Below are 24,590 nucleotides of genomic sequence, written 5' to 3'. Positions count from 1 at the left end.
TATAAAGAAAATCTCAGTAAAAGTTTTGGGAGACATTTTATTAATGTACAGTTTTATTAGTGATGTACAATAGACATTCCAGTTCTCCACGTGTTTCATCTCCTTGAAGCATGGTAAATGCTTGTTCATATACAGAACTACATGATGCTTTCTTATAAGGATGAGAAATCATGAAAATCTAAGTGCTACAGTATATTTTGTAGTGATTAAACATGTTACCCAGAAGAGTAACCAGCCACTTCAGAGAAGCACTTCTAAAAAATGCTTCTGGGCAAGTTCAAATGCACCTGTTCATAAATAATGATTGGTTTGCTCAAGTTCATTATACTGCTAAGTACAACTGTCTCCAATATAAAATACCGTTTCAATATGTTTCTCCACATGGACAACTAGAGTCTTGTCATATTTATTTTTAACCAAGGCTAATATAAATTTACAAGTAAAGTAACTTTAGAATTTATTCAGAATAATTATTTTTCAACCAGAAGCTTTGCTTTGGACAATGTAGAAGTATATTGCCAGTGACATTCTGCAGCAGAAGCTGGTGGCTTGCAAACAGCAACTAAGGACTAAATATCAGCAATACACACTTTTACAAGAATTCTGACCATTCTGAATGTTAACATTAAAGACCAGGTACTTTAAGTTTGTGTGCCTGTCAAACAAGTTAAACCTCCACACAAAAAAAGAAAGATATCCCACAGAACACAGTATTTCAGGGAACATATCAGACAGTGGCATGACATTTCTCAGATCAAATTGGCAACTGAAATTTAACATCCACCTGAGCTTGTTTTGCTAGGCTTACTATTTCAGAGAGTTTCACCACCTGGAAAAGAGAAGATAAAGGCTTCATTTTAAAACACTCCTAAGTTGACTGAGTTGGACCAGATAATCATTTTAAACAAAGTAATGCCAGAGAATAAGATTCTTAGTGTTTAAAAACAACCACCATGACCACCCAACACACTGACCTAGTCCAGTGCTTCTTAACCACCTTTAATTGAAGAATTAGCCAAGTCTTTTGGAAAACAAAACCCAAACCATCTCACACAGTTATACAATGTCTGGTTCTCATTTACAACCAAGCAAACATCAAGCTAAATGCTGCAAGTTTACCACTTTATCGACCATGCTGCTGGGGGGCAGGGGAAGCGGGAGAAGGCTGCAAGGGTTGCCTATTTACAAGGGATTTTAGATATCTAGGATCTTTTCCTCCCGTAAGTTTTTGTTACAAGCACTTCTGGACCATACTTTGATACCTTACAGGGGCTCAACTCCTCTTGCATAATTAGTCAAAACTTGTGTGGATTAATTCCTGCTTAGAATCAAATACTACAATTGAGCAAGAGGATCATCAGGAAAGAGAAGATTCAGAACTTTAAGTTTCCCCATGATACAAAATCCACCAGACCCCTTCTAAAATTTTTTGTAGATCAATCATCTTTTTTGTTGCTACACATTTGTAATGTTTCCTTTTCCACATTACCTAACTTCAAAAGCATCTAAAATCCTAGTTAACCAAAATCATTTATGAACATCTATTGAATATTTAGGTTAAAAAAAAAAAAGCCTTTAATATCTCTGGTTATAATCACTGCTTGGAATACTCAACTCATCATGCTGATTCTGTTTGTTTATCCCATTCATTCCATCATCTTACATAAAGCTGTTTAAAGAATTACCTATGTACAACATACAAATACAACTGTAACCCTTTCAAAAAGGGTCTCTGCAGACAATCTAAGATTACAAAACTAATTCAAACTCCACTTGCATGGCCCAATGCATTTAATTGCCAGAACATCAGCAGGTTTAGGAGACACATTACATAGATGCAGTATAGCATAGAGACCCATATATGCTGTTAAGGAAGCTTTCTGTTGACTAAGTACAAGCTTGATCAGCCTAGCAGGACTTTACACTATTCTCTAAAATGGGAGGACATACTGTCAGGCCAAGCAGATTCTTCCTCCAAGTGACCCACAGCTGCTTCTGCAGCTTCAGCCCCAGGAAGCAAAGTAACCTGTCTGTATATATAACTACCTGATGAGGCAACAAAGCAATCAAATATGTATGGCCTTAACTATGCACACTGAAATATAGTGCTCTATCAAAGGAAATGTTGCCTTGCATTTTTCAGCAATCTAGATTTAAGTATTTTCTTCCAATTTATAAAACCAAATTCTTACCCATTCCCTACCAAGGAGGATGACTGATCTGGTAGTTTACCTGGGGGGGGGGGGTTGTTTTTTTCTTCAATTAAACCTATTTTTTAACCTTTTTTTTTGGGGGGGGGGGGGAGAATTAAAGTCCCAAATACAGAAACTTTTGGAATGTAATAGCTTCTGATTACATAGTTCTTTGCTTTATAAATTATGTACAAATTAATTTGTAAAATATTTGCTGCAAGGGCTTGATCATAACTGACACTGTGATTTATCCTAGGATACCTTTAGTTGACTGAAAGGAGTTTCACTTTTGAATATTCTGTAACAGATGCTGTGTTCTGAATGTAAACAGCTCTCTTACCATTTTAGCGGCTTCATCCAAGTCATCACAGGCAAGGATCTTGAGGCCGCTAGCTGTTATTAAAGCTTTGGCATCATCAACCCGTGTACCTTAAGAAACAGACAAAAATGCAACCGTTACTGAACAGCATACTACTACTTCCAGAGTATGCTTATATTTTCTAGTGAAGGTGTTCCAAAAGTAAGCTGGTGGACAAAACTAGAAGACAACTACTTCAGTAGTTGTAAGAATAGGAAATCTCTATTAAAGTTGTCAATCCTTAACTCCTAAATTCTAGGTTTGCCTATTTTTCCATAGTCTTCAACTTGCAGGCAACTTGCTATGCAAAATATAAGCTTCAGAATATTTGTCAGTACAGATAGAAATACACTTACCACCCATGAAGAATACTCACCTTGCAACCGTACCACAATAGGTACTTTTAGGTCCAAATCCTTTACTGCCATAACAATACCTTGTGCAATCACATCACATCGCATAATGCCACCAAAAATATTTACCAGAATAGCCAGTACCTACAGAAAAAAATGACAATATTCAAATTAAAAATGGCCAGAGGCACAGCAGATAAAAGTAGTACTCAGCCTTTCAACTTGGGGAAAATTAAAGTTCTAGAAGTGCAATGAGGGCCTTAGCTCAATAAAGCGAACATCTGTGTTCTAGAGAACATCAGGAGCAAAAGTAGAGTTCACATACAGCAGGACATTTACTTCAGGAAAATGCTTTTGCAAAAATGCCTGTCCCTGGAAATTTCCACATTTGTCCTTCAAATCAGCATGAGATGCAGGCAATAGCCATTTCCCTTACACAGAATACAAGCTGTAAATAATTACATTAACAGAAACACAAACATTTTCTGTACTAATCTATCACTGCCCATTACTAGTCATGCTCTGAAGTCATGCTCAGAATATTCTAAAGAGAGCTGCTTTTCTTCAAGCAAATCAAACAGATGAAACCTCAGCAATTAAAGCTATTTAACTACTCAGTTTGTCAACAGTTTAATTTTCCCCTTTCTAACATTATCCAAGCAGAGGTATTTTCCACACTGGTCCCTCAGCATACTGAAGAGAACACCCTGAAGAACACAAGAAAATACACAAAACTCATATGCAAGATACTTTATACAGTTTACATCAAAAGCTATCATGTTTAAAGGTAAGACATCTGAAATATTTTTCATTCAGAAGGACCAAGTCTGAGCTTAAGGAAAAGACCTTTCCTACTTAATTGGTAGAAAGGAGGAGTGAAAAGATTTCAGTCAGTGGGTGAAATGTGGAAAAAAGTAGGAGCAAAAAAATGGACAGCCTTAAAACACAGAATAAACTTAACAAGACAAGACACTGTGCAGCTGGCAAACAGTAGCTTGGTTCCCACTTTCTTGCTATTAGACTGGCTCATCTGTGTCACATTGCTACCACCCCTCAGGAACAGGAGCAAGAGCAATCTAGACTGGCACCTACAAGGCTTTTCCAAACAATCCCTGAACTAGACCCAGCTAGAATCCAGTCCATGCCACCAGTGGGCTGCACTGCTGTTTTACTTTCAGCACCAGGATACCAGCTAGTCACCTTTTTGATAAAAGAGTAAGCAGCTGAAGACAGACAGAAAGGAAAAGAGAGTAGGAATTGTGCTTGAACAGCATCTCATGAGTCAGCAGACAATGTGGCATTGTAAGAACTTGTCTTCCAAACTGCCAATCCCCAGTTTTTTCCTCCTTTTTTCTTCTTGCTTGAGGACCATCTTCCTTTTCCCTCAGGTGTTCTGTGCCTGTGTCCCTCACTTTCTCCTCAGTTTGCTGAAAACAGGTGAAGTAAGAACATTCTAGGAAAGAATGTTAGACCCTGCATTTAATAAGAATCTTTCTAAAGGGGAAGAAACTAAGCACTGCCCTTGTGTGCACAACAAGCAGCCTCTATTTGTTTCTGGCACCTTCCTTGAAAGAAGGGCAAGAGCTGCGCTAAATTCTGGTGCAAAAGTAACATATCATTAACAGTTCCTGCAAGGCACTCCCACCTTGTTACCTCCTTTTTTGTTTTTTTGCTTGTTTGTTTTTAAAAAGTCCCAAACTGACATCCAGTTCCCATTTGGAATAGTCAACTCTCACGCAGACAATCAAGTCAGTCCTCCCGTTACCTTTCTGGGATAGTAAAGTTCTTCCCCTGGTTACAACCAATTTATTATTCTAATAATGTTCAAGCATCTCTGAGAAATTTTGAATAAGACAAAGCATTAATGGCCTTCCAAGCCCATTGTGAAGTTATTTGATCTTATATTATCATATAATTAGTACCTTAGAATCTTATTGTTTGTGTACAGCACAGAATATCCACCCTGCAACTCCATGTGCAAATCAGATCCAGCTGCAAAACAGGCACCCAAGTGCGAAAAGAAAAGAAAAGAAAAGAAAAGAAAAGAAAAGAAAAGAAAAGAAAAGAAAAGAAAAGAAAAGAAAAGAAAAGGAATGGAAATCCATTTGAATACTGGTTTCTGCTTAAACAGCAGGTGGAAGGAATTTCAGACTCAAAAGGATTTCTGGGAAAGAGTCAAATACAGCTGTTCCTTCAGTGGGGGGAGTGAGGGGGACACAAACGGCCTACTCAATATTCAACAAAAGAATATCTTTCAAAAAGGAGAGAACTTCAAAACTTTTTCAAGCCTTCATCTTTGTCAAGATTTAGCTAACATCTCCATTTTCTTCCCTTTTTAACTCTACGCTTGTAAAACCTGTTTTCTAAAGAACACGTACTAAGCATTATATTTTAAAGCACAGCTTGTCTTTCCACCATATAGTACCTTGATATGGCAACTCTTCCCTCACCTTTTTATCAGAGGTAATAAGTTTAAAGGCTTCTGTTACTTGCTGCACTGTAGCGCCACCACCAACATCAAGGAAGTTTGCTGGAGTTCCTCCATGAAGTTTGATTATATCCATTGTAGCCATAGCTAAACCAGCACCATTGACTATAAAAAATAAAGGTAACATTTAGGAATTCAGTTTATAAATCCATTAAAAGTCACTTAACATTCATCAAACAGGACATACCTAAACAGCCTATGTTTCCATCTAATCCTATATAGTTGAGATCAGCTTTTGCTGCATCCCTGTCTCTCTGATCTTCCTGTGTCCAATCTTGCATATCAAAGATCTTCTTCTGACGATAGGCTGAATTACTGTCAAAATTTATCTTTGCATCCATACACATAACTGAAAGGAAAGAAGGAAGAAAAAAAAAATCAACATGTCATTTAATGCCATTGCTACTAAAATAATAGGTCATTTGTTACATGAACATGTTAAGAGTGTGTGAAGTCAAACTTGGTGGCTAGCTTATGCAGTGCAAACTTAAGTTTTGCTGAAATGACACATTTCACAGGAGGTAAGACTGCCAGATGCTCTCCAGTTACCCACACAGACAACCAATTAAGTCCCTTTAACTGTGCAAACAGCAAAGATAACCATATTTCTTGCGACACGCTAAAAAGAAAGAACTCCACAACAAGCTGTTTGATAAATCTGGGCAAATTATGCTTAAATAGTTAGCACCAGATTAATCCCTACAGAAGGCCTTCTTTTGGTATTTTTTTTTACTCCTCTTAGATTTCTGCTTCTAGATTAAATATATAGAGAGAGACTGTGTGTATGTGTGCATGCGCGCACACATAACAGAAAAAGCTAGCTGAGTTGGAAGAAAAGGTGTCAGAAGAACACACACACAAAATAAAGTTTCACTTAGATACAGCAGCTGAAATGGAAAATCTAGAGTATTCTTTACATCAGAACACAGTTACTGAGGGCAAGGGAGAATTCCCCAACTTCCTTTGGCTTAGCCAACTTCAGAATATTAACCACAGATTCACTGATGCATATATCAGTGTCTGGTACAACGTCCTCTTCAACATAACTCTTGTACATGTACTAAACTGTCTATACAAAGTTAATATCCACACAGCAAAAATTCATATTGGAACTCTGCTCTCTTACAACATTATATTGTGTTTCAAGGACAATACTAACTACTCTTTTTCTGTCTGTACAAATGTAATGTCATTCCCACCCCTCACTAGAGATGATATAAAAATGGCAAAGCAAGAGAAACAAAGGTGAGCTACTGCTCCATACGGTTCTAAAGCCCTACCAACGAGCATTCTACCAAGAGTAGCATACTCATTTAAGTGAATGACTTAAAAAACATAGTAAAGGTGGAGTAACTGTAAACTTGGACAAAGGAGCTGCATGCATCATTAAATTTAAAATTGTTACACCTGAGTTCAAGTACAAACATTCTCCACAGATTTTCTGTTGCTGTTGAGAGGGGAATTGGCTGTGATGGGTTATCAGCTAACTTCTCTACAACTGGATATGCTAAAAACCTGATTAAAAAAAAAAAAAAAAAAAATCAAGAGACCACTTGAAAACTTGTTGTCCTTAAAACACATTGTCAAAATTAGTCTTTCTGCTGCATGAGTAGTAAAGGCAGGAGATTTTTAGAAGTTGCTGCTATTCTGGCTACCTTTTCAGTACCAACTGTGAACACCCAAGAGGGCTCAAGTTTCAAATCATGAACTTTGAAAAGACCCAGTTTCCAGGAATGCCTTATGCTGGGTACCCAAACAGAAGATGTGGCTTAAAAAAAAAGCTATTTAAATTTTAGATGATACTTAGCAGCTATGAGCAGATACCTACTATGCTTAGAATCCCAGATTTATTTGCTATATTAAATTCATTTCTCAAAGTAGCATGCTAATGCCAAGTCCTTTTGCTGTACACAGCTGAAGTTTTAGCAGAAGTTCAGTTTATAGCAACTACCTTAGATTTGCAAAAATGTAACCTGTTACAAGAGCAATATGAAGAGAAGAAACATTACCAACTCCTGATGCATCTTCCACCATAGGGTTTATTTCTATCATGGTAGCATCATATTTCAGAAAAAGGTTATATAATTTGATCATATTTTCGGCTGCTTCATCCACCAGATTAGGAGGAAAACCCATTTTTTGGGCAAGCTGAAAGTAGAAGAATAGTTATCTGTTCACTGGTGTTTAGGTTTTGATTTACAGTTACAAATTAGGAATCTCCCAGTCTAGCTATTATTTCAGCATCAACAGAATTTGCAGAAGAAGAATTTCTCCTATCTTCCAGAAAGGAAATAACTCTTGGGTTTGAAAAGATTGTTTTTAATATTAAAGACTGCACTTATCCAAAAAGAGAGATAGTAAAATTAGAAGCAAGATCAGCATTATATACCTTTACAAATACATATAAAACACTGCTGCGCAGAGTTAGATTTATATTAACTATTAAACTGAAAATATTTAAATATCTAGTACAATTGGTTTAAAGTGTCAAAAAGGGTTTAAGACAACTCAGCAGGCTCAAGGCATGTACACTTTATAAAATTTAGAAGCAGCACTCCCATCCTCACTAATGTGTACTTTTCCACATTAACAATTACCCTAACAGCTTGCTCCTTTTTTATGCCTTCTACTATGTCAATGGGTTCCTTAATTATCGCATCAGGATTCTCTGCAGCAACATCTTCAATATTAACACCACCCTGAGAACTGCCTATCAGCACAGGACCCTAGAACAAGAAGGGAAAAAAAAAGTGTAAATAATTTTATACCATATCATTGAAACTTAGTTCTTCCCATAAGACACCCCACAACAATAAAACCATGTTGTTAGTTGGAAAACCGGGATCTGGACAATTTACTTATATGTTCCTACCGAAGAGACTGTTACTATCTTTTCTATTCAATACATCTACACAAACCCTTTTAATAAAACTTTCCAAACTGTAAGGTGTATCTTGGGTCCAATTTCTTCTAACAAGGAAAACTCTATCCTTTGTACATCCCATATCAACAGAGGAATTAACATAAAGATACTGGTTTTAAATTTTGATAGAAAGATTCAAATTAGTAGTCACGTGTTTTATCTTCTAGGTTAAACTATCACCAGAGAAGGAACAACCTTATTTCCCCCTTCTCCTCTCACGCCTACACAAACACACATCAAAGCCAAGGCACTCCTTCATTCACCCTGTCAAGCTCCAGCTCCAAGGACAAATCCAGATCCGCACAACCTAGTGCAAAGTTAGTACAGGCCATTCCTACTCAGTTGGATCATAAAGCTCACTAACTATAGCCATCACTGAAAATAAGCCAAAGAGTTCTGACAAAACAGCACTCAATTATTCAATAATAGAAGAAATTAGATAGCTGAAACTGACAACATCCTTAGCAGGGAAAAACCAAAAAGGCTTCTGTCTCCATCTCAACAGAAGCATCAAGGACTCACTACCATGATATCTGAAAAATCTCTCCCTGAGGGAATATTCCTCCAATTTACAGTCAAGATATATTCCCTTGTGTCATCTCAACTACCTGCCCTTATCACCAGCCAGCATGGATTATGACAGCTGGCGTACTAAGGCAGCACTTCCTATTAGCACAGGTTTTAAACATTAAACAGCTTTATAGCTGTTGACAGTTAATTGCAGAAAGTGCAACGGTGGTTCACAGAATGCCTAACAACCACACCACTCCCCTCCCATCACCGTCCTTCCAAACAGAAACAAGTAGATGCTGAATTATCCTACACTGAGCAGCAAGGTTCAGCACAACATTTCAGGATATTCACATCCTGAACAAAGTCAGAAAGCTACAAGCATGATATAAAAATAATTCAACTCATCATTTGGTACAGTTAACCAAAGTGAACAGTTTTGCTTAAGACATAAGAAGTCTTGTCCCATTGATGAATAGCAATTGAGACACCCAGTTGCACTGTCAACCATCTTAGAGGTCTTTTTCTCCCTTAATTGAAGAGATTTGCAGCAACAGAAATACACAATGTATGTTACTCAACCATCACATTTCCTTCTTTTGAAAGGTATTTTCTCATCATCATCATCCTAGACAAGTTATAGAAATTATAAGCATATCTAAAAACAAGAAATAAAAACTGAACAGTAATAATAAGGAACATTTTTATCGCAAAACAATAACCTCCACAATTATGCTCAATATACACTAACACAATTTTTTTTAATACGATAGCAAGAGCAAGTCAGGAAAACATATTTGCGTTCTCTCCCTAACTTGCTTAAATCGGTTAAGTAAATTTTCTTTCCATAAGCATGCTTGCTTAAATAGTACGAAATTTCAGATTACAAAATCCAACCATTTGTAGTATTTTAATGCCACCTTGTGGTAAGTCTGGCATGGATACTATAACATTCTGATCTTCCCAGCTTTTATGCAGTACAACAGAATACAAGTGTCCAAGTCTCTTAACTGTACTAAAACCCAAGAAACATATTTACTTATCAGAAAGAACACTATGAAGGAAGAGGAGGGAACACATACAATATTTAACTTGTGATTTTGTAAATAAACAAGAGAAAGACTAGTTTCCTTATTAATCCACACAAAATTATTTCATACTCACAGCAGAGATACTCCTCTTAAACTACAAAGAGCTCTGCCTCCATAAACTCCTAAGCATGTGGGTAGACTAACCTCAGTTTGTAGGGCTTCAGAAGGCAAAGTTCCAAGATCTGCTTTACCATGGTTTTGGTAAAGTTATTTAGCAATTCATTCTCTTTGCTTGATAACAGAGCAGTATTCTACCAGATTATACACTGACAGGTTTCAGGAACTGGTTTTGCATCGCAGCCTAAAATCTACATACCCACCATATAGAATATAGGAACATGAAAACTATGGCTTCCCTCATTCCAGAAGCTCTGAAGACAGACCTCCAGGCCCAAATCTCCTTACCAGTTTCTGAGGAGTATTAGCATAAGAAAGCTACCAGCACTTCCAGAATTACAAGGGATGCTCCCCAGGAATCTCTGCACACTGGAGGACAAGATGCCCGATTTATCCAGAACCATCGGCTCTTCCAAAATACTTTTATTCATCCTGTGTGGATAGCTGTATTTTTAAACTAAACTCTAGTATAAGCATCTGGCAGATAAGTGTCAACTTTAAAAACAAAATGAAAACAATCCCTTCTTTCCACTCATCTCCCCTGCAGCCATGCAACTCTGGATTTCAGTTGGGGCTACCACCACTCTTTTTATTATTTCCTAAATTTAAATTGTAGCACAACATTGTTAAAACATTCAAAATGCTAAGGCAACCATATAGTCAGAGATACTGGCAAAGGAAGAGCAGCTCATGTATATTTCTGAGTTTCAGATACAAGTGACCCCTACAGCAAACAGTATTCTTTTAATTCAGCTATAGCAAGTTAATTGAGTTCTATTTCTAGTATTACTCACTTGAAATGACCTTTCCATTGTTATCGCAAAATAGTATTCTCTCCTGGGATATCTGCGCTCACAGATAAATACTTGATTGCATATCCTGCCCTTTTCTCCTGTCTGCTTGGTAAATAACTTCTTTCCAATCATTTTGGAGGAGATATCTTTTGCTTCTTCTGGACTAGAATACAAGAAGCTCAGAATGTGACAAGGAAACCACTGGAAAAACAGAAGTAGCATTAAAAAAAATCTTACCTAGTTTTTGTTATTTTTAAGCTTAATAATTAAAACATTGGTTTTAAACTAATCAATAGCTTCAACTCATTCTTAACATAAAATTTTGAAGTTTTTCCACTTGGTTGGATAATTTAGAAGTGACTTACGAAAAAACTATTTTCACTCCTCCTTTGAGGCCACCTTCAAATGTTCCTTTTCCTCTACCACCAGCTAAAACCTGTGCTTTTACCACAAGGTCCTTTGAACCTAGAATGAAAGAAAACCCACAATTTGACATATGTGACTCCTAAAAACGATTTGCCCCAGGTAGAATAATAAAGGCTCTTTTCATTTTATTCCCTCCTCCCCAGATTCAAAACACAAATATGTAAATCAAGAACTGTATCATAACTCATATAGGTTATCCTGAAAATCTCAAACCATCCACAAACTGCAGCTTTAGGCTGTTCTGTGAACAAACCTTGGTGAGTTAGTAGCCGAAAAACATCTTTCATCTTTGAGTGTTCTGATTTATTTCCATAACACATTTGTCTGAATCACAAGTGATTAAGCAATCAGTTAGAAAGGGTTGGTATCTCACAGACTATTAACAAGATTAAATTTATTTTCCTCAGACAAATAAGAATACCCTATGTTTTCACTTTAACCATTATCTTCTCAGCAATGATATGTAACTATGGCACTTACCCAAGTTAATTGTATGTCCATTATGGCTTCCATTCAGCAGAGCACTGATGCATAAGCATGAGTGCTTTGCAGAAGTCAGAGGCCTAAGCAAATCCACTATTTTTTCCCAGAAGAGGCAGAGCAAGCCTTTTAGTTAATTGTCTTTAACTGTTTTAAAATTCCTTTCCAAAATACTCTTCTAGGTAGGGCAGGCTGTGCATTTGGATTTTAAAAAGTAAAATTTTTATTTTTACTATATTAAAAAGTAAAATTATAAATTCATGATCAACTGGGCTATTTTACAGTGTCACTGAAAAATAAAAAGCAAATAAAGCATATCAAGTCATTTAAGGTGATAAAGGAGGAAAACCAAAGCTCTGAGATACAACTCAAGTTTAATTACACTCTGAATACACTGCAGAAAGCAACTAGACTGCAAGATGCAAGAGCTGCGCCATTCACATTTGTGTGGCCCATCCCATCTTGTTCCATGCTGCAGTTAGCTGAGCCACTCTGGTCTTTCTGGGCAAAGAAAGAACTTGCTGTCCTCTCAGATGTGAAAAGAAACCTTGGAAAAGCATCAGAGAAATTACAGTGCTTGAGCAAAACTACCCTCTGTGCATAGTGAGAAGGATTATGTCAGGCACCAAGAAGTTGTACTAATTCAAACTTTAACCTGCACACTGTAAGCCCAGACGGAATTAAATAGGCATAATATCAGAAGTTAAGGTGATTATGAGCAAAGGGAATGCTCAAGTTACTACTCCCAATTAGCTACTTGTAGATTTATGTCATTGTCAGGATGAACTGACAGAGACATTTAAATTCACAACTAATATGAAGTTCTTTGGCATGAGAAGCATGCAGGCTATATACATGCAAGTTATATGTAGATTTATTATGGTCTCTTATTATCTAAGATTTAATTCAGTTCTTGAAGGTAACTATTTTTATAGCTACTGAGTAGTGGAAATCAAGTAGATTAACATGTTTTACGGAAGCCATGCAAAACAAGACTTTGGCCTTTTTTATTCATGAGACCCACCTTTATACAATTACTTTAAGTACAAAGTTTGCTTGCTTTAAGAAAGACTAAACGTCATGATGAACAGGATTATAAATAGTAGCTTTATAGACAAATGAAAGCCACATTCTCTAGCACACAAGCTAAAAAATAAAGTTCCACTCATTTAAACACAACTTATCTTCTACATAAGCGCAAACACAACATTTGGAGGCACATGACTTTTGAGTGTTAGCATGAAATGGAGGGAAATAATTTCTTCTCTGTGAAGAGATTCAAAAGAGACATTTGCTCCCCTGGTCACAGGGGATTTATCTAGAAACCTTTACAAGGATTTGAAGTTACTCAAATATTTAGGATTCAAAATATTTGCAGCATTATTTAATTTACTATTTTGAGTTTTCCATAGAAGTTTTGCATTGGAGAAAGATTCAGAATTTATATACTCAGCAATCAAGACCAAGAAATTCAATTTACAGACCCTTAGGAAGTTGAGAAGAGAGGGTCTTATTTCTCCACCCTACTTTTCATCTCCTACACTAAGCCTAGAATGCAAAAGCTGCTTCTACAGAGAAGTTTTCACAAAGTCTTAAATTCATCCACAAGCACCTTCTTGGTAGGGTTTATTCCTCCCAGCAATAAATACCAAAACATGAACAAGTCTGAACCAGATGCCAACTAACGTTCTGATGAGATCTGATCTGGAATTTTATGTTCAGCTCTGGCCATGATCACAGAAGTAATCTTCAACTGGAAAGACGGTTACTGAGATGATCAGTGAACTGAAGAGTTTCTCTTACAAGAAGGGACTAAGAGAGCCTAGCACTTCTTTTAATCTAGCAAAGGAGACTGAAGCAGGAACCTCATTACTGTCATTAACCATACCTGGTGAAGGACAAAACAAAAGAGGAAAAAAAACTTCTACAAGTATATCAGTACACTGTTTCATGCTGTATGTCAGCCGAAAACAAACACCACCCACCAAGTGAAGTCAGTTTAAAAAAAGAAGAAAGATGCTTCTTTACACAGATGATAGTGGAAGGCATGAGAAGAGACATGGAAGCAGAATCAGGAGATTCAAAAAGGAATTAGACAAATTCTTGTACAACAGCTCCATAATCATACACTAAAAAGACTAGGCAGAGGTGTTGCCTCTAATATTCCTAGAACAATTACGGATGCTGGGGTTACATGAGGGATATGGACTGCAGAAAATAACCAGGCTCACATTCTCCCTGAATAGCACGTTCTTCTGCCACCATGAGAGACTGAATACTGGGCAGGATGCACCACTGGCCTGATCCTATAGGATCAAGCAATTTACAGGCAATTAAACTTCACAGATGTAGCTGAAACTAACTTAAAGGCATCATGACCTGAGATAACCATAACTTGATCCAAACAAAAAGCTTATTATTCAATAAACATTTTTTCCTATAGCTCCTATTTAAAGTGGCCATAGAACCACAGATGACAGAAACGTTTGGTCACACACCTCAACTGCAGTGTAACAACTGCAGCACTACCACACAATCTGATACAGCCATTCCCACAGCAGAGAAAACTGTTGCCATACAGGAGCCCTACAATAAATTGGAAAGCAGAAACTTGCAGCATTTTTAACTTAGTGTGAATAGTTGGGCCCTTCCCCATTTTATTTACACTGCTTTGAAATACTGCTAGGCTTTTATTTAGACAAAAAAATAGCAGTCTCTGCCCAGGAGCAGGTATCCACACAAGTAATTACAACAGCTTAGCACTACTCTAACACAGCACCTATCCTGTTTCCTGCCCTCAGCCTTTCACTCCAGTTTACTTGCTCATACCAGCACAAGCACTCATGTGATATCTTCAAGAATATCAGAAGAAGTAATAACTTAAAGCAAAAGCTAATCTAGCAGACTTCCACAAGCCTGTGCACTGTGTGACAGCACTAGAAAATGCACAAGGACACAGAAGTGCACAGGCCAGAAAGCTGGACCGCTGCTTTCAGCAGTGGTGAGAAAGGGTAAAGCTTTGGCGTTAACCCTGGGCACTAGATCAAATCAACAAACTTTTCAGTACACCTAAAGTCTGAGGCAAGCAAGCTACACAGGCAAACAAGCTACAGAGGCAACACAAAACTCAGTAGACCTTTGTAAGAGCAATAACATTTCCATATTAATGGGAGTTAGCGCTAAAGCATACATAAATAAAACAGACTGAAAAGAATCAGGAAGTGTTCAGAAAATTAGAGTAGACACCAATGAGAAGAACAAGTGCCTGAAATTAGCAAAAGATTGAGTTAGCATCTGTTCAGGACAACCAAATCTATATAGTAATACTATAGGTTTCATCTATAGCAATGGTTTAATAACTAGGCAATGAAAGATAGGAAGTGCAACCAGGAAACAGCCTGATTTTATTTCAAGCAATACTGGTATTTTTTGATTGGAAGGAATAATTTCTGAGCTTTCAAATTAGGAGAAAGGCATCTTCTCTTTACATGCATTGATCCAAGAAGTACAATACGATCTTATCATAAGTTTATCTAAGAGGCAAGAAGGATTGTTGTTCTATCTCTGATATTTTCTGTGCAAGTAGAAAGTCTGATGGTTAGGACCATGACACTCTCCTAAGTATACAAGACTAATGTGTTCTGATAAAACAGGCAACACGTTTGTGTAAATAACCAAAAAAGTAAGAGACAGAGATAGGTTAATAGCACAAGTATCAATCAAGTCCTCAACTGCCATTCAACTGCAAACTTACCCTGGGAGAGAAACAGAGACCCATATCTCCTGCCTCATTAATCCTGTATTTAAAAGCTTTTAGTTCCAAGAAGAATCTCTATCCAATTGTAATGCAAATCAATCTTTTCTTGTTGCAGAGATATAATAAAAATTCTAAGTTTGGACAATATCATTGTATTTACTGGAATCAAGGAAGGAAAAGATAGGCTTGGCAACTAACAATGCATTATTAACATAAGTCTCACCATAAACAGCATGCCAACCCTTACTTTGAATGGAAGCAGAGAATCTCTTAGGAGCATACTGTCTGTGTTTTGTTTTGGAAATAAATAATAACTATTTAGAATTGAACTTGAACATTTTTTTCAGCATCTGAAACTTTCAAGTGCTAGATGAATCATTACATGCAAACCACAAGTATGGTTACTGAGATAATTATATGCCAGGAATCTTCATACTTTCACTGAAGGAATCATATCAGTCAGAAGAGGGAACAAGATGTTTCATGCCTATTACAAAATATTATTTTCTACGCAAATGCATTCTGCCATTAATTAAATAACTGCATCAAATTTTTCATCAACCTGCAAGTCTGGTTTGTTTTGGCAATAGCTTAAGTCAAGCAATTAAAATACAGCAGTCAAAATTTGAATCTGCTGGTTAGATGAGTTATTTGAATTAATGAATTATTATCAATATGCTTTGATATTAGGACTTCAAAGGAGTGAAGTGTTATGCAGGCAAGCAAAGGCTGAAGCAAAATGTAACCTTCAGATGTCAAAAACAGTGTTTGCCAGAAATGCAGTAAATTTTGACTTCCTAGACTACTACTGCTGGTTATCTAAAGACTTTGGCAGGTAAGCAGAAACATACTTGAAAAAACTACTTAGTATCCTTAATAAATCTGATCACTACAGCAGATTTATTTGAACACTTCAGTGATCAAGGATTTCCGCACAAGTCTGTCTCTTAGAACACCATCCATGTCCTACAATGGCTGAATAAACTCCTCTGTCTGGAGGTTCAGATTCTAAAGACAATCTAAAAGACAATCAGTTAACGCATGCAAGGAGATAATTCCCAAACAAGGAAAACTGATAATGGCAAAACAAGCAAGAAGTACTAGGAACAACAAATTAGATGTGAGCTTTCAGTGTGACACAAAGAAAAAAATAATAATAATCACAGACTACCAAGGAAGGTGTGGCATCCTCTGAGGAGACAACAACACAAGCTTCTGGGCAACTGTGTCTGGTATACCAAATCTTTTGAAGAGCAAATAAAGAAAAAGCTCGTACTTTGCCTAACAGAATCATTACACACATTTTAGTAAACTTTGGTTTCTGACTAAATCAAGCCTGAGATCAGCAAATTGATTTATAAATCTACACAGGTTTATACATTACTTTTTTTTTTTAAATGGGTACAGAGTGTACATTTAGGCAACAGACAGAAAAAGGATAAAAACACTCAAGAGAATTTAAAGCTCAATTACTTGAGTCATTCTGTAGAAAATATACAAAGAGAGATCACTCCTTATAAACCACACTGATAAAGAGACGGACTAGATCTTTTAAACTGCAGTAGCAAGAGTAGCAGTAGAGAAGACTCCATTGCTTTAAGTTGCCTTTCAAAAACTCTGGTTTAGAAAAGTGTAAGAATGTTATGCACCCAGTTTCACAGTGCTTCCTATTCTATACAGCTTATTTTATTTACTAAAATTTGAAAGTCAGTCATGAACATGAAGGTCTAGGACCTACTATCTTAAAATCCTACAACACTGCCAGAATACTAAAGATGCTTCAAGACATTAATCACTTCAGAAGTCTTACCTCTCAAATCATCAGGAACAGAAATTTATATATTACATCAGCAGAAAAGTAGGCTTTTCTACAGGCATACAGCAGTCACTCCCTTCTGCCCAAACAATTGTTATAGAGGAAGGTGTCAGGAGGCATCAAAACTTCAACTACAGGGATACATATACTTTCATAGGTGCTGTCTCAACAAACCGCAATACTATAAGCCTGTAATTTCAAAGAGCCTGTTCTTGCTGAGCTATGTGCTATCGCACTAATGAAGCAGCTGTTCTTCAAGCAATAGTCATGGGGTTTATTAGTCATGTTCTTGATAGCAAATGCCTATCACCTCCTAAATCAGCACCAGTCATTACAAGTGTTAGCTAGAATGCACAGATAGGCTGAGAGGAAACCATAAACTTAGAAGCTTTCATCAAGACAAACTACAGCATCTTATGAATACTCTGGAACAGAAGTTATTCAGCTCACTTCTTTAACATTTAAGTAAGACACCTGTGTAACATATGAAGAGCCACATATTGCAAGACCACAAACAATTAGAAAAAACTTTATTTTTTTTAAATCAATAAGATCTTTAAAGACCACATCAGATACAAGTCTTCTCAGCTCTGAGTGGAATGGATTTTTTCAGTAGCAGAACTTAGATCTGGGTTCTAAGAGACCGAATGGAGACAGTGAACTACCGGATAAAAATTAAGTGAGCAGCAACATTTACAGAAGGTCTAAAACTCTCTTAAGTGACTGAATTACTCAACGGTAGTTGTTTTGAAGGAACAGAGTTCTATGAACTACTACGTGATAATACTTCACTTGAAATGAGATAGAGGGCTTTTTATAGGGAAAAGTTCTTTGTGACAAATAACAAATTCCAATGATGATTCTCAGAAAGGCAGATAAATACGAAAAGAAAAAACTATATGAAAACCAACGTTGTAATAATTAGTGTCCAACCTTCCCACTACAGAACAAAAAAGGCTTTTTTTTCTTACAAAAAACAAAAAGCAAAACAAAACAAAAAGCAGCTGCAGAATCACAGCTAGAAGAGGAATCTGAGTTGAAGAAAGCATTTGAAGAAATCTGGTACCAGAAGCAGAAGTTAAGCAATCAAACTTTGAAAAGTTTTAAAAAAAAGAGAGAGAGAATTTTGAAGTTGCTTGCTTAAGACTCAACTCATAAGTGATCTGTCATCATTGCTCAAAAGGTTCTCACAGCATCTAATTTCATCTCATGTTAGAGGGAATAAGACAATGCAAGTTCAAATATGGCATTTTACTTCACATAAGATTCAAAATTACATATAGGGAAGCAATATGCTCTATTTAGGACACTTTGGACTTTAGCAGAAAAAAAAAATTAGTACAAGAACCTGAAGAAATGAGGGGAGGGTGGAATGCTTTCTGGTGTCCAGACTATTTCAACTTGCTTCAGACCTCAAGAGAAACAAAGCTTTGGATGAAATTCTAACAAATGTTATCATTTTGATTATTTAAGAGTTTCCTCTTTCAATCAAGCTCTAAGAGAAACAGCAACATTACTGTGTATCAGCTTGATTCTACCTCATGCCAGTTCACTTGCAGTAATAATAATCCTTGGTATGGTTGAGCTTTGGCTTTGTTTATACAAGCGGGTTACACTGATTAGCTACAGCGATACAGCTAAACTATGATAATTTCTGTTAGTGAAAAGGGTGCATTTGCTATTAACCTACACCAGCATAAAAAGTTACCCATTTCTAACCGGAATGAGGTATTTGCAAAAAGAAGGAAAACCAGTGCCAAAAATTCAAGTTTACAGAGAGCAGGTTTCTGACAAAAGGTTATCAGGAACGTGTGGATCAGCACTAGACAGATAGCTGGTAATACTGCTTGCTCTATCTTTGTAATGTTTTAGGCAAACATTTGAAAAACCAGTTTAGCACACAAAGTGAAGCAAAAGATAATCTTATTATCTACTTGCAACAACTCTTACACAATAAAAGTAAACAGTGAGCAGGTGGACAACAGCTATTTTTTTCCCCACTCTCTTAGCGATTGTATTTATGTACATACTAAAGGAAAACAAATGGAGAAATGGCTATATTAACAGAGAAAATCAAAATACTACAGCAAAGGATAAATCTGACACTATTCAGAATGACTTCTGGACAATGTTTAAGCAATGCCTCAAAACCCACGCCCCTGCAGTATGTTCTCCATCTGGACAGTCTTCCTTTCTCTTCTCTAGTACCAAACAGAGCCAGTCTGTGCCAAATACCAACTTAAAGGAAGTTCTATACAGCAGACATCCAGAAGCCCAGAATTCCTTAATTTTTGCTTATACAGGAATGTTAACTCAAATACTTCACAACTTCACTTTCCCTACTCCTGAGAAGCTGCACAGCATCCATACACAAGATATAAGGCCTATCTGTGAGGTCACATGGATGATACAGAGCTACACTACAGCAATCACAGATATATCTACTTCACTATATGTCTCCTCTCAGAAAAAGGAATAAACAAAGGAATCCTGACTCACAACATTCTCCTGTTGTCTAGCAAAGAGCCATAGGCTCATCTCATCTGCCACTAGCAGGAAGTCTATGCAGATATTAACACAAGCAAAAGGGTATGCCATATTTGTGAAGTTCAAATCATACTACAAGCTCATCCTTAACTAGAGGTGAGAGACTGAGTTTTTAAATTATTCTCAGAGTAGTTGGAAGTATTTTAACAAGTTTCTTTTGTACTGATGAAATTATAATTTTGTTTGTACCAGTTACTTTTTAATGGGAACAAGGCAAAGAAGATAAGCAGACAATACCTGAATTTCTAGGACATCAGGTCTGAAGGGAAAGAGGCTTTTCAACTCTTTTGTACATTACAAAGCAGTATAACTTGCTCTAGAAAAGAATTCTTCTCTTTGCATTAAATCTACAGACAAAGCAGAAGTGAATCTAACAAAATATATAACCTCTGGAATCATGACAAATTTGAATTAATTGGAAGGTCTAAAGAGGCTTAGGCTTTTACATATGGGAATGGAATATAACAAGCAATGACCTCCATTAAAACCTTTTGACGAGTCTAATACATTTTATTTTTTCCAGAAGAAGAAAAGCTCTAAAATAAACTATATAAATTAGTATTGCAGATATAAAGAATAGAAGCTGAATTTATATTAGATCCAAATTAAAACCAAAAATTTTATTGAGACAGGTAGTAGGTAAAAGGGGCAAATCAACGGACAGAGTCAAGTCCTAAATTAAAGCTCAAATCTAAGTATTTAAGCACCAGCCAAAGGAGATTGGATGCTTTTTCACCAGCAAGCCAGGAATTTAACACATGACTACAAGCCAACATAGTTCTTCCCCCCTACAAGAAAGGAGTAGTTGTATTCTGCCAGGACAGCATGTTCACAAAAGGAAAGGATTTTGCCCTTCTGCAATATAAAGGTAGGTATCCTTCACCTTCTCTGATCTGTGGGAGTTCTGGACTACAGAGGCCTTACCTATCACCACCACTGAAGCTATTCACACAAGATTTTCTCTACCTAGCTTGAGAGGGGAAATGTAGGATTTGCACAAACCAGAGTGCATTACACATCTCAAGGAAGTCTAGGTACATAATAAGATTTATACTTTCCTCATTCTCTCAAAATACTTTCCTTCTAAACATGGATCAAAAGTTACAAGAAAAGCATTTGCAGAGTTTGGGGTATGGGAATAATAGTGCCTCTAATATACCTTCACATCCTTCCCTGGAAGGAGGGTCAAGTGTCTCTCAACCTAAATTTCAGGGATGGAATATAACGGCATAAGCCCTTCTCAACGCAAAAACAAGAGTGTCCTTATAACTAGGTCGCTTAACTGATTTCACTGTTTGCTTGTGCATTGTGGCATTAGAAAACTTCCGATTAGAAAATGTCAGTATGTAAATACTCAAATCTGCAAGGAAGTTTATCCACGGAAAAGGCTCTCTTAAAGAGAAGGTATATTCAGAACTCCAAGAAAAGTCTTACCGGGAAAGACAGAAAAAGTAGTTACACCTTGCATCACCTCCCACATCTATATTGTATATGTTCTCTTTAGTATTATACCTATTTCTTTTGCTATTTTGTAAGCTTCTTCTGGTGACCTTGCAACCAGTCCATGTGGAACAGAAATGCCAGCCTCCTGCAACAGTCCCATGCTCAAGTATTCATGTAGTGACAGCCTCCTCTGTTGTTGCCGTTGCACCTGAAACCCATGGTTATTGAGTATTCCTGGACTTCCACCAAATACCTGAAGGAGGAGGAAAAAATAAAATAAAAAATAAAAAAAAGAACATGACTGTATTTTAAACTATTCTCTTGCTTAGGTTTAAAAAAAAGTCTATTTATTAAACAAGTACAGTTTAGTGTACCAGTACAAACATCTGAACACTAAATCCTATGGTTCTTGTACTCTCTAGTCTCTTCCATGTTAGTCATTCATGTCATGTCTAGGTTTTCACTGGGGCAGAGCTGGGGCAGTTGCTAGCAGTAACTAGCAAGGGCTGGCAGGGTTAAAACACCCTTGAGTGTTTAGTTAGTATTTAAGTACTTCAAGAAGTACATCTGTAGGGAAAAAAATCTTCAGTGAGCTTGGAAGAATAAGAAAACAGAAGAAAAGCACACGGAATAGATTTGTTCAAAAATTCTGGCAGATTGTCTTCTGTCAAGCTAAGGGAACTAAGCTCTGGGGAGGAGGGGCAGTGAGAACTACTTTACATCAAACTCAGAGGTTGTACATGGCGTGGCACATCAAATTTGCTACAGAACAGACTGTCCAGCCTTCATATAACCATTATGAAACAGAAAATTAGAGATAAACAGTTTCAAACATCAATACTGAATGAGAGGGTTGACAGAAGTGCAAGGTAACTTTAACATTTCAAATACTAAGTAAAAGAAAACATGTTGAATATTCAGTCTAGGAAACTCCAGTGCGGAGTAAGTGATTCTTAATTTCTTCTACAAAACTGATGTACAGGACTCCGAGGATTTCTGACTGGATACTTCATGTACAGCAATACCAGGAGAAATCAATTTTGTTTATGAAAAATCAGAAGTAATACTACATGAACAATGCCTCTTAAAAAGAATGGCTACTGATGGACTTTAGGAGAGAATTCAGCCAATTTATCTACATTGATTAGAGCTGAAAGATTAAAGGTATAAAGAGTATAAAACAGACTTGGATACAAGTAAGACTTTATCTTTGATTAAACAAAAAAAAAAAGTATTATTGGATAGAAGTACCACAAAAATCAATCTGTATTGGGAAATTTCTAATAAACTAGATTTGATTTCATTTCAAATATAACAGGCAGTGCTGACAACACAAGAGTCTTACTATAGCATTTCAGGCTAGCAAATCGTCAGAACCTATTTAATCTCTGAAGGATTCCTTCTGCAAGCAGCAGGCTCTTTTCTTGGCATCGGACCCAAGCGAGAGGTGCTGACTGCTGTGGCTGCTGTTTCTGGAGCTGACTGACTGCCCGTGCCCTCAAAGACTGCAGCATAACATGAGAGGGCAACTCACAGCGACCTTCCTCCGCAGGGGGAATGAGGACCGTTGCACAGAGGATTTTACACTTTAGACTCGCTAGTTCTCTTTTTCCTATTATTTTCCACGGGTGCTGTAGTCAAGAACGAGATTACGCTCCAAAGAAGGATTCAGGGGAAACAAGACCAGGCCAAAAGGACTGACTGCTAGGGAGAGGCGAGCTAGGAGCAGCGTGTTTACTGGCATAGCCCGGTCTCGCGTGTGACTCGCACGGCGGCAGGGATGGAAATATCGGGATTTTTCAAATAAGTTAGGAGAAGGGGGAGGAGGGGGTGGAGAGAAAGGAAACGGGAACCTCCCGGGGAAGACCTGCCGCAAGCCACAACGGGGCAGCGGCCGGGGGCACGCACGTCGAGGACGGACAGACAGATGGACGGACAGACGGCTGCGGGGAGGTGCGGGAGCGGGCGGCCACCCCTGCGCCGCGGCCGGGCGGCGGCGGGAGGGCGGCGAGCCGCCCCCAACGGCCGCTGCCCCGCAGGGGGCCACCCCAACGGCCGCCGCCGCACCCGGCCCCGGCCCCGCTCCCGCTCCCGCTCCCGCCCCCGCCCTCCTCCTCCTCCTCCTCCTCCTCCTCCTCCTCCTCCTCCTCCTCCCCCCCGGCCCGGCCCGGCCCCCCGCCGCTCCCGAGCGCCCGCTACCTTCGCCGTGGCCGTGCCCAGCGCGGCACGGAGGCCGTTGCCCCTCAGCCCGGCCGACACCCGGCTGCAGATCATGGAGGCCGCCATGGCTGAACCCCTTCGCCCTCAGGTGCCCCTCTCACCGCGCATGCGCCACCATCGAGCGGAGGCGGAGGGAGCAGAGGGAACGCGAACGCGGCGGAGGAGGAAGCGCTCGGGCGGCTCCTCTTCCCCAATAACAGCGGCCTGGGGAGGACTCTATGGTCTGCCTCGCCGCTGCCTGCGCGGCCCTGCTGCCCCCTGGCGGGGAGAACTTGGCGCGGCAACAGGGTGTCCAGCCTCGCTCACCAGGGGACATCAGCGATCGTGTTTACTCCGAAGATATACTTTTCCCCCCCGTATTTTAAGGTGTCTTCATGCAATAAAGCAAACAAACCAATTGCTAAGCTGAAGACCCAATGTTTAGACATAATTATTTTGAAAACCATGTTTACTTCCCCAGTCTACTAGGCTTGGTACATGGTACAAAAAAATAATTTCTGCCTCATGCAGCTTAAAGCTGTGCGTCTGCTTTTGCAAATTAGGGTGCATATATCTACCCTGGCGAACTTGAGTCATTTCATTAACAAACTAATGTAGAAGACGGAACTCTCTACAGAACCCAGGGAATGGAGTTTGAGAGTCACAAGGAAACAATGCTTTTTCTTTAAAAGAAAACATTAACTAAGACAGACTAGTGGCCTGGGAAGCCAGAATGAGACAAGTCCTCTACTGACAGTAAATAAGAAGGAATGATACAGTTATTTCCATACATAATGAATTTCAAAACTAGATTTAATCTTAAGGAAAGCAATGCAGGAGTTGTAATTTTAACGGGTTTTGCAATTGAAATTACCCAATAACTGGCTGGGTTGCATTTTTTGTTCTGAAACTGGAAGTGTGCTATAATAGCTTTCCTTTAGGCAAGCATTGCAAAAGACATAGTAACTATAGTTCAGTTATTTCATTTCTGGTCCTCCACTGTCTTGGATATGCTGTTATTATCTGTTAGCATTGCAGTGAACTCAGCAGAGTGCTTAGTTATGCGCCTGATCTGTCCAGACATTCCAGGCATGAG

At 38.1% G+C, this 24,590-nt stretch overlaps 1 protein-coding gene across 2 annotated transcripts; it reads right to left on the bottom strand.

Annotated features, from left to right (window-relative positions):
• SUCLA2 (succinate-CoA ligase ADP-forming subunit beta) lies at positions 1-23,650 on the bottom strand. Of its 2 annotated transcripts, XM_067292161.1 has the most exons (11): positions 23,495-23,650; positions 21,365-21,548; positions 11,192-11,291; positions 10,827-10,989; positions 7,989-8,117; positions 7,401-7,539; positions 5,579-5,740; positions 5,354-5,496; positions 2,927-3,047; positions 2,533-2,621; positions 1-829 (listed from the first exon to the last, which is right to left on the bottom strand). In XM_067292161.1, exons 1-11 carry the CDS (start codon positions 23,579-23,581, stop codon positions 755-757), a joined length of 1,392 nt encoding a protein of 463 aa, XP_067148262.1. In that variant the 5' UTR covers positions 23,582-23,650; the 3' UTR covers positions 1-754. The 2 variants fall into 2 exon arrangements, with proteins under 2 accessions (XP_067148262.1, XP_067148269.1); XM_067292168.1 differs by lacking the exons at positions 21,365-21,548; positions 23,495-23,650 and adding an exon at positions 21,287-21,357.
• Positions 23,651-24,590: the final 940 nt, after the last annotated feature.

The sequence above is a fragment of the Apteryx mantelli genome, chromosome 1 (genome assembly GCF_036417845.1).
Source record: "Apteryx mantelli isolate bAptMan1 chromosome 1, bAptMan1.hap1, whole genome shotgun sequence".
In the NCBI taxonomy this organism is placed as follows: domain Eukaryota; kingdom Metazoa; phylum Chordata; class Aves; order Apterygiformes; family Apterygidae; genus Apteryx; species Apteryx mantelli.
This window is presented reverse-complemented; position numbering and strand designations above follow the sequence as displayed.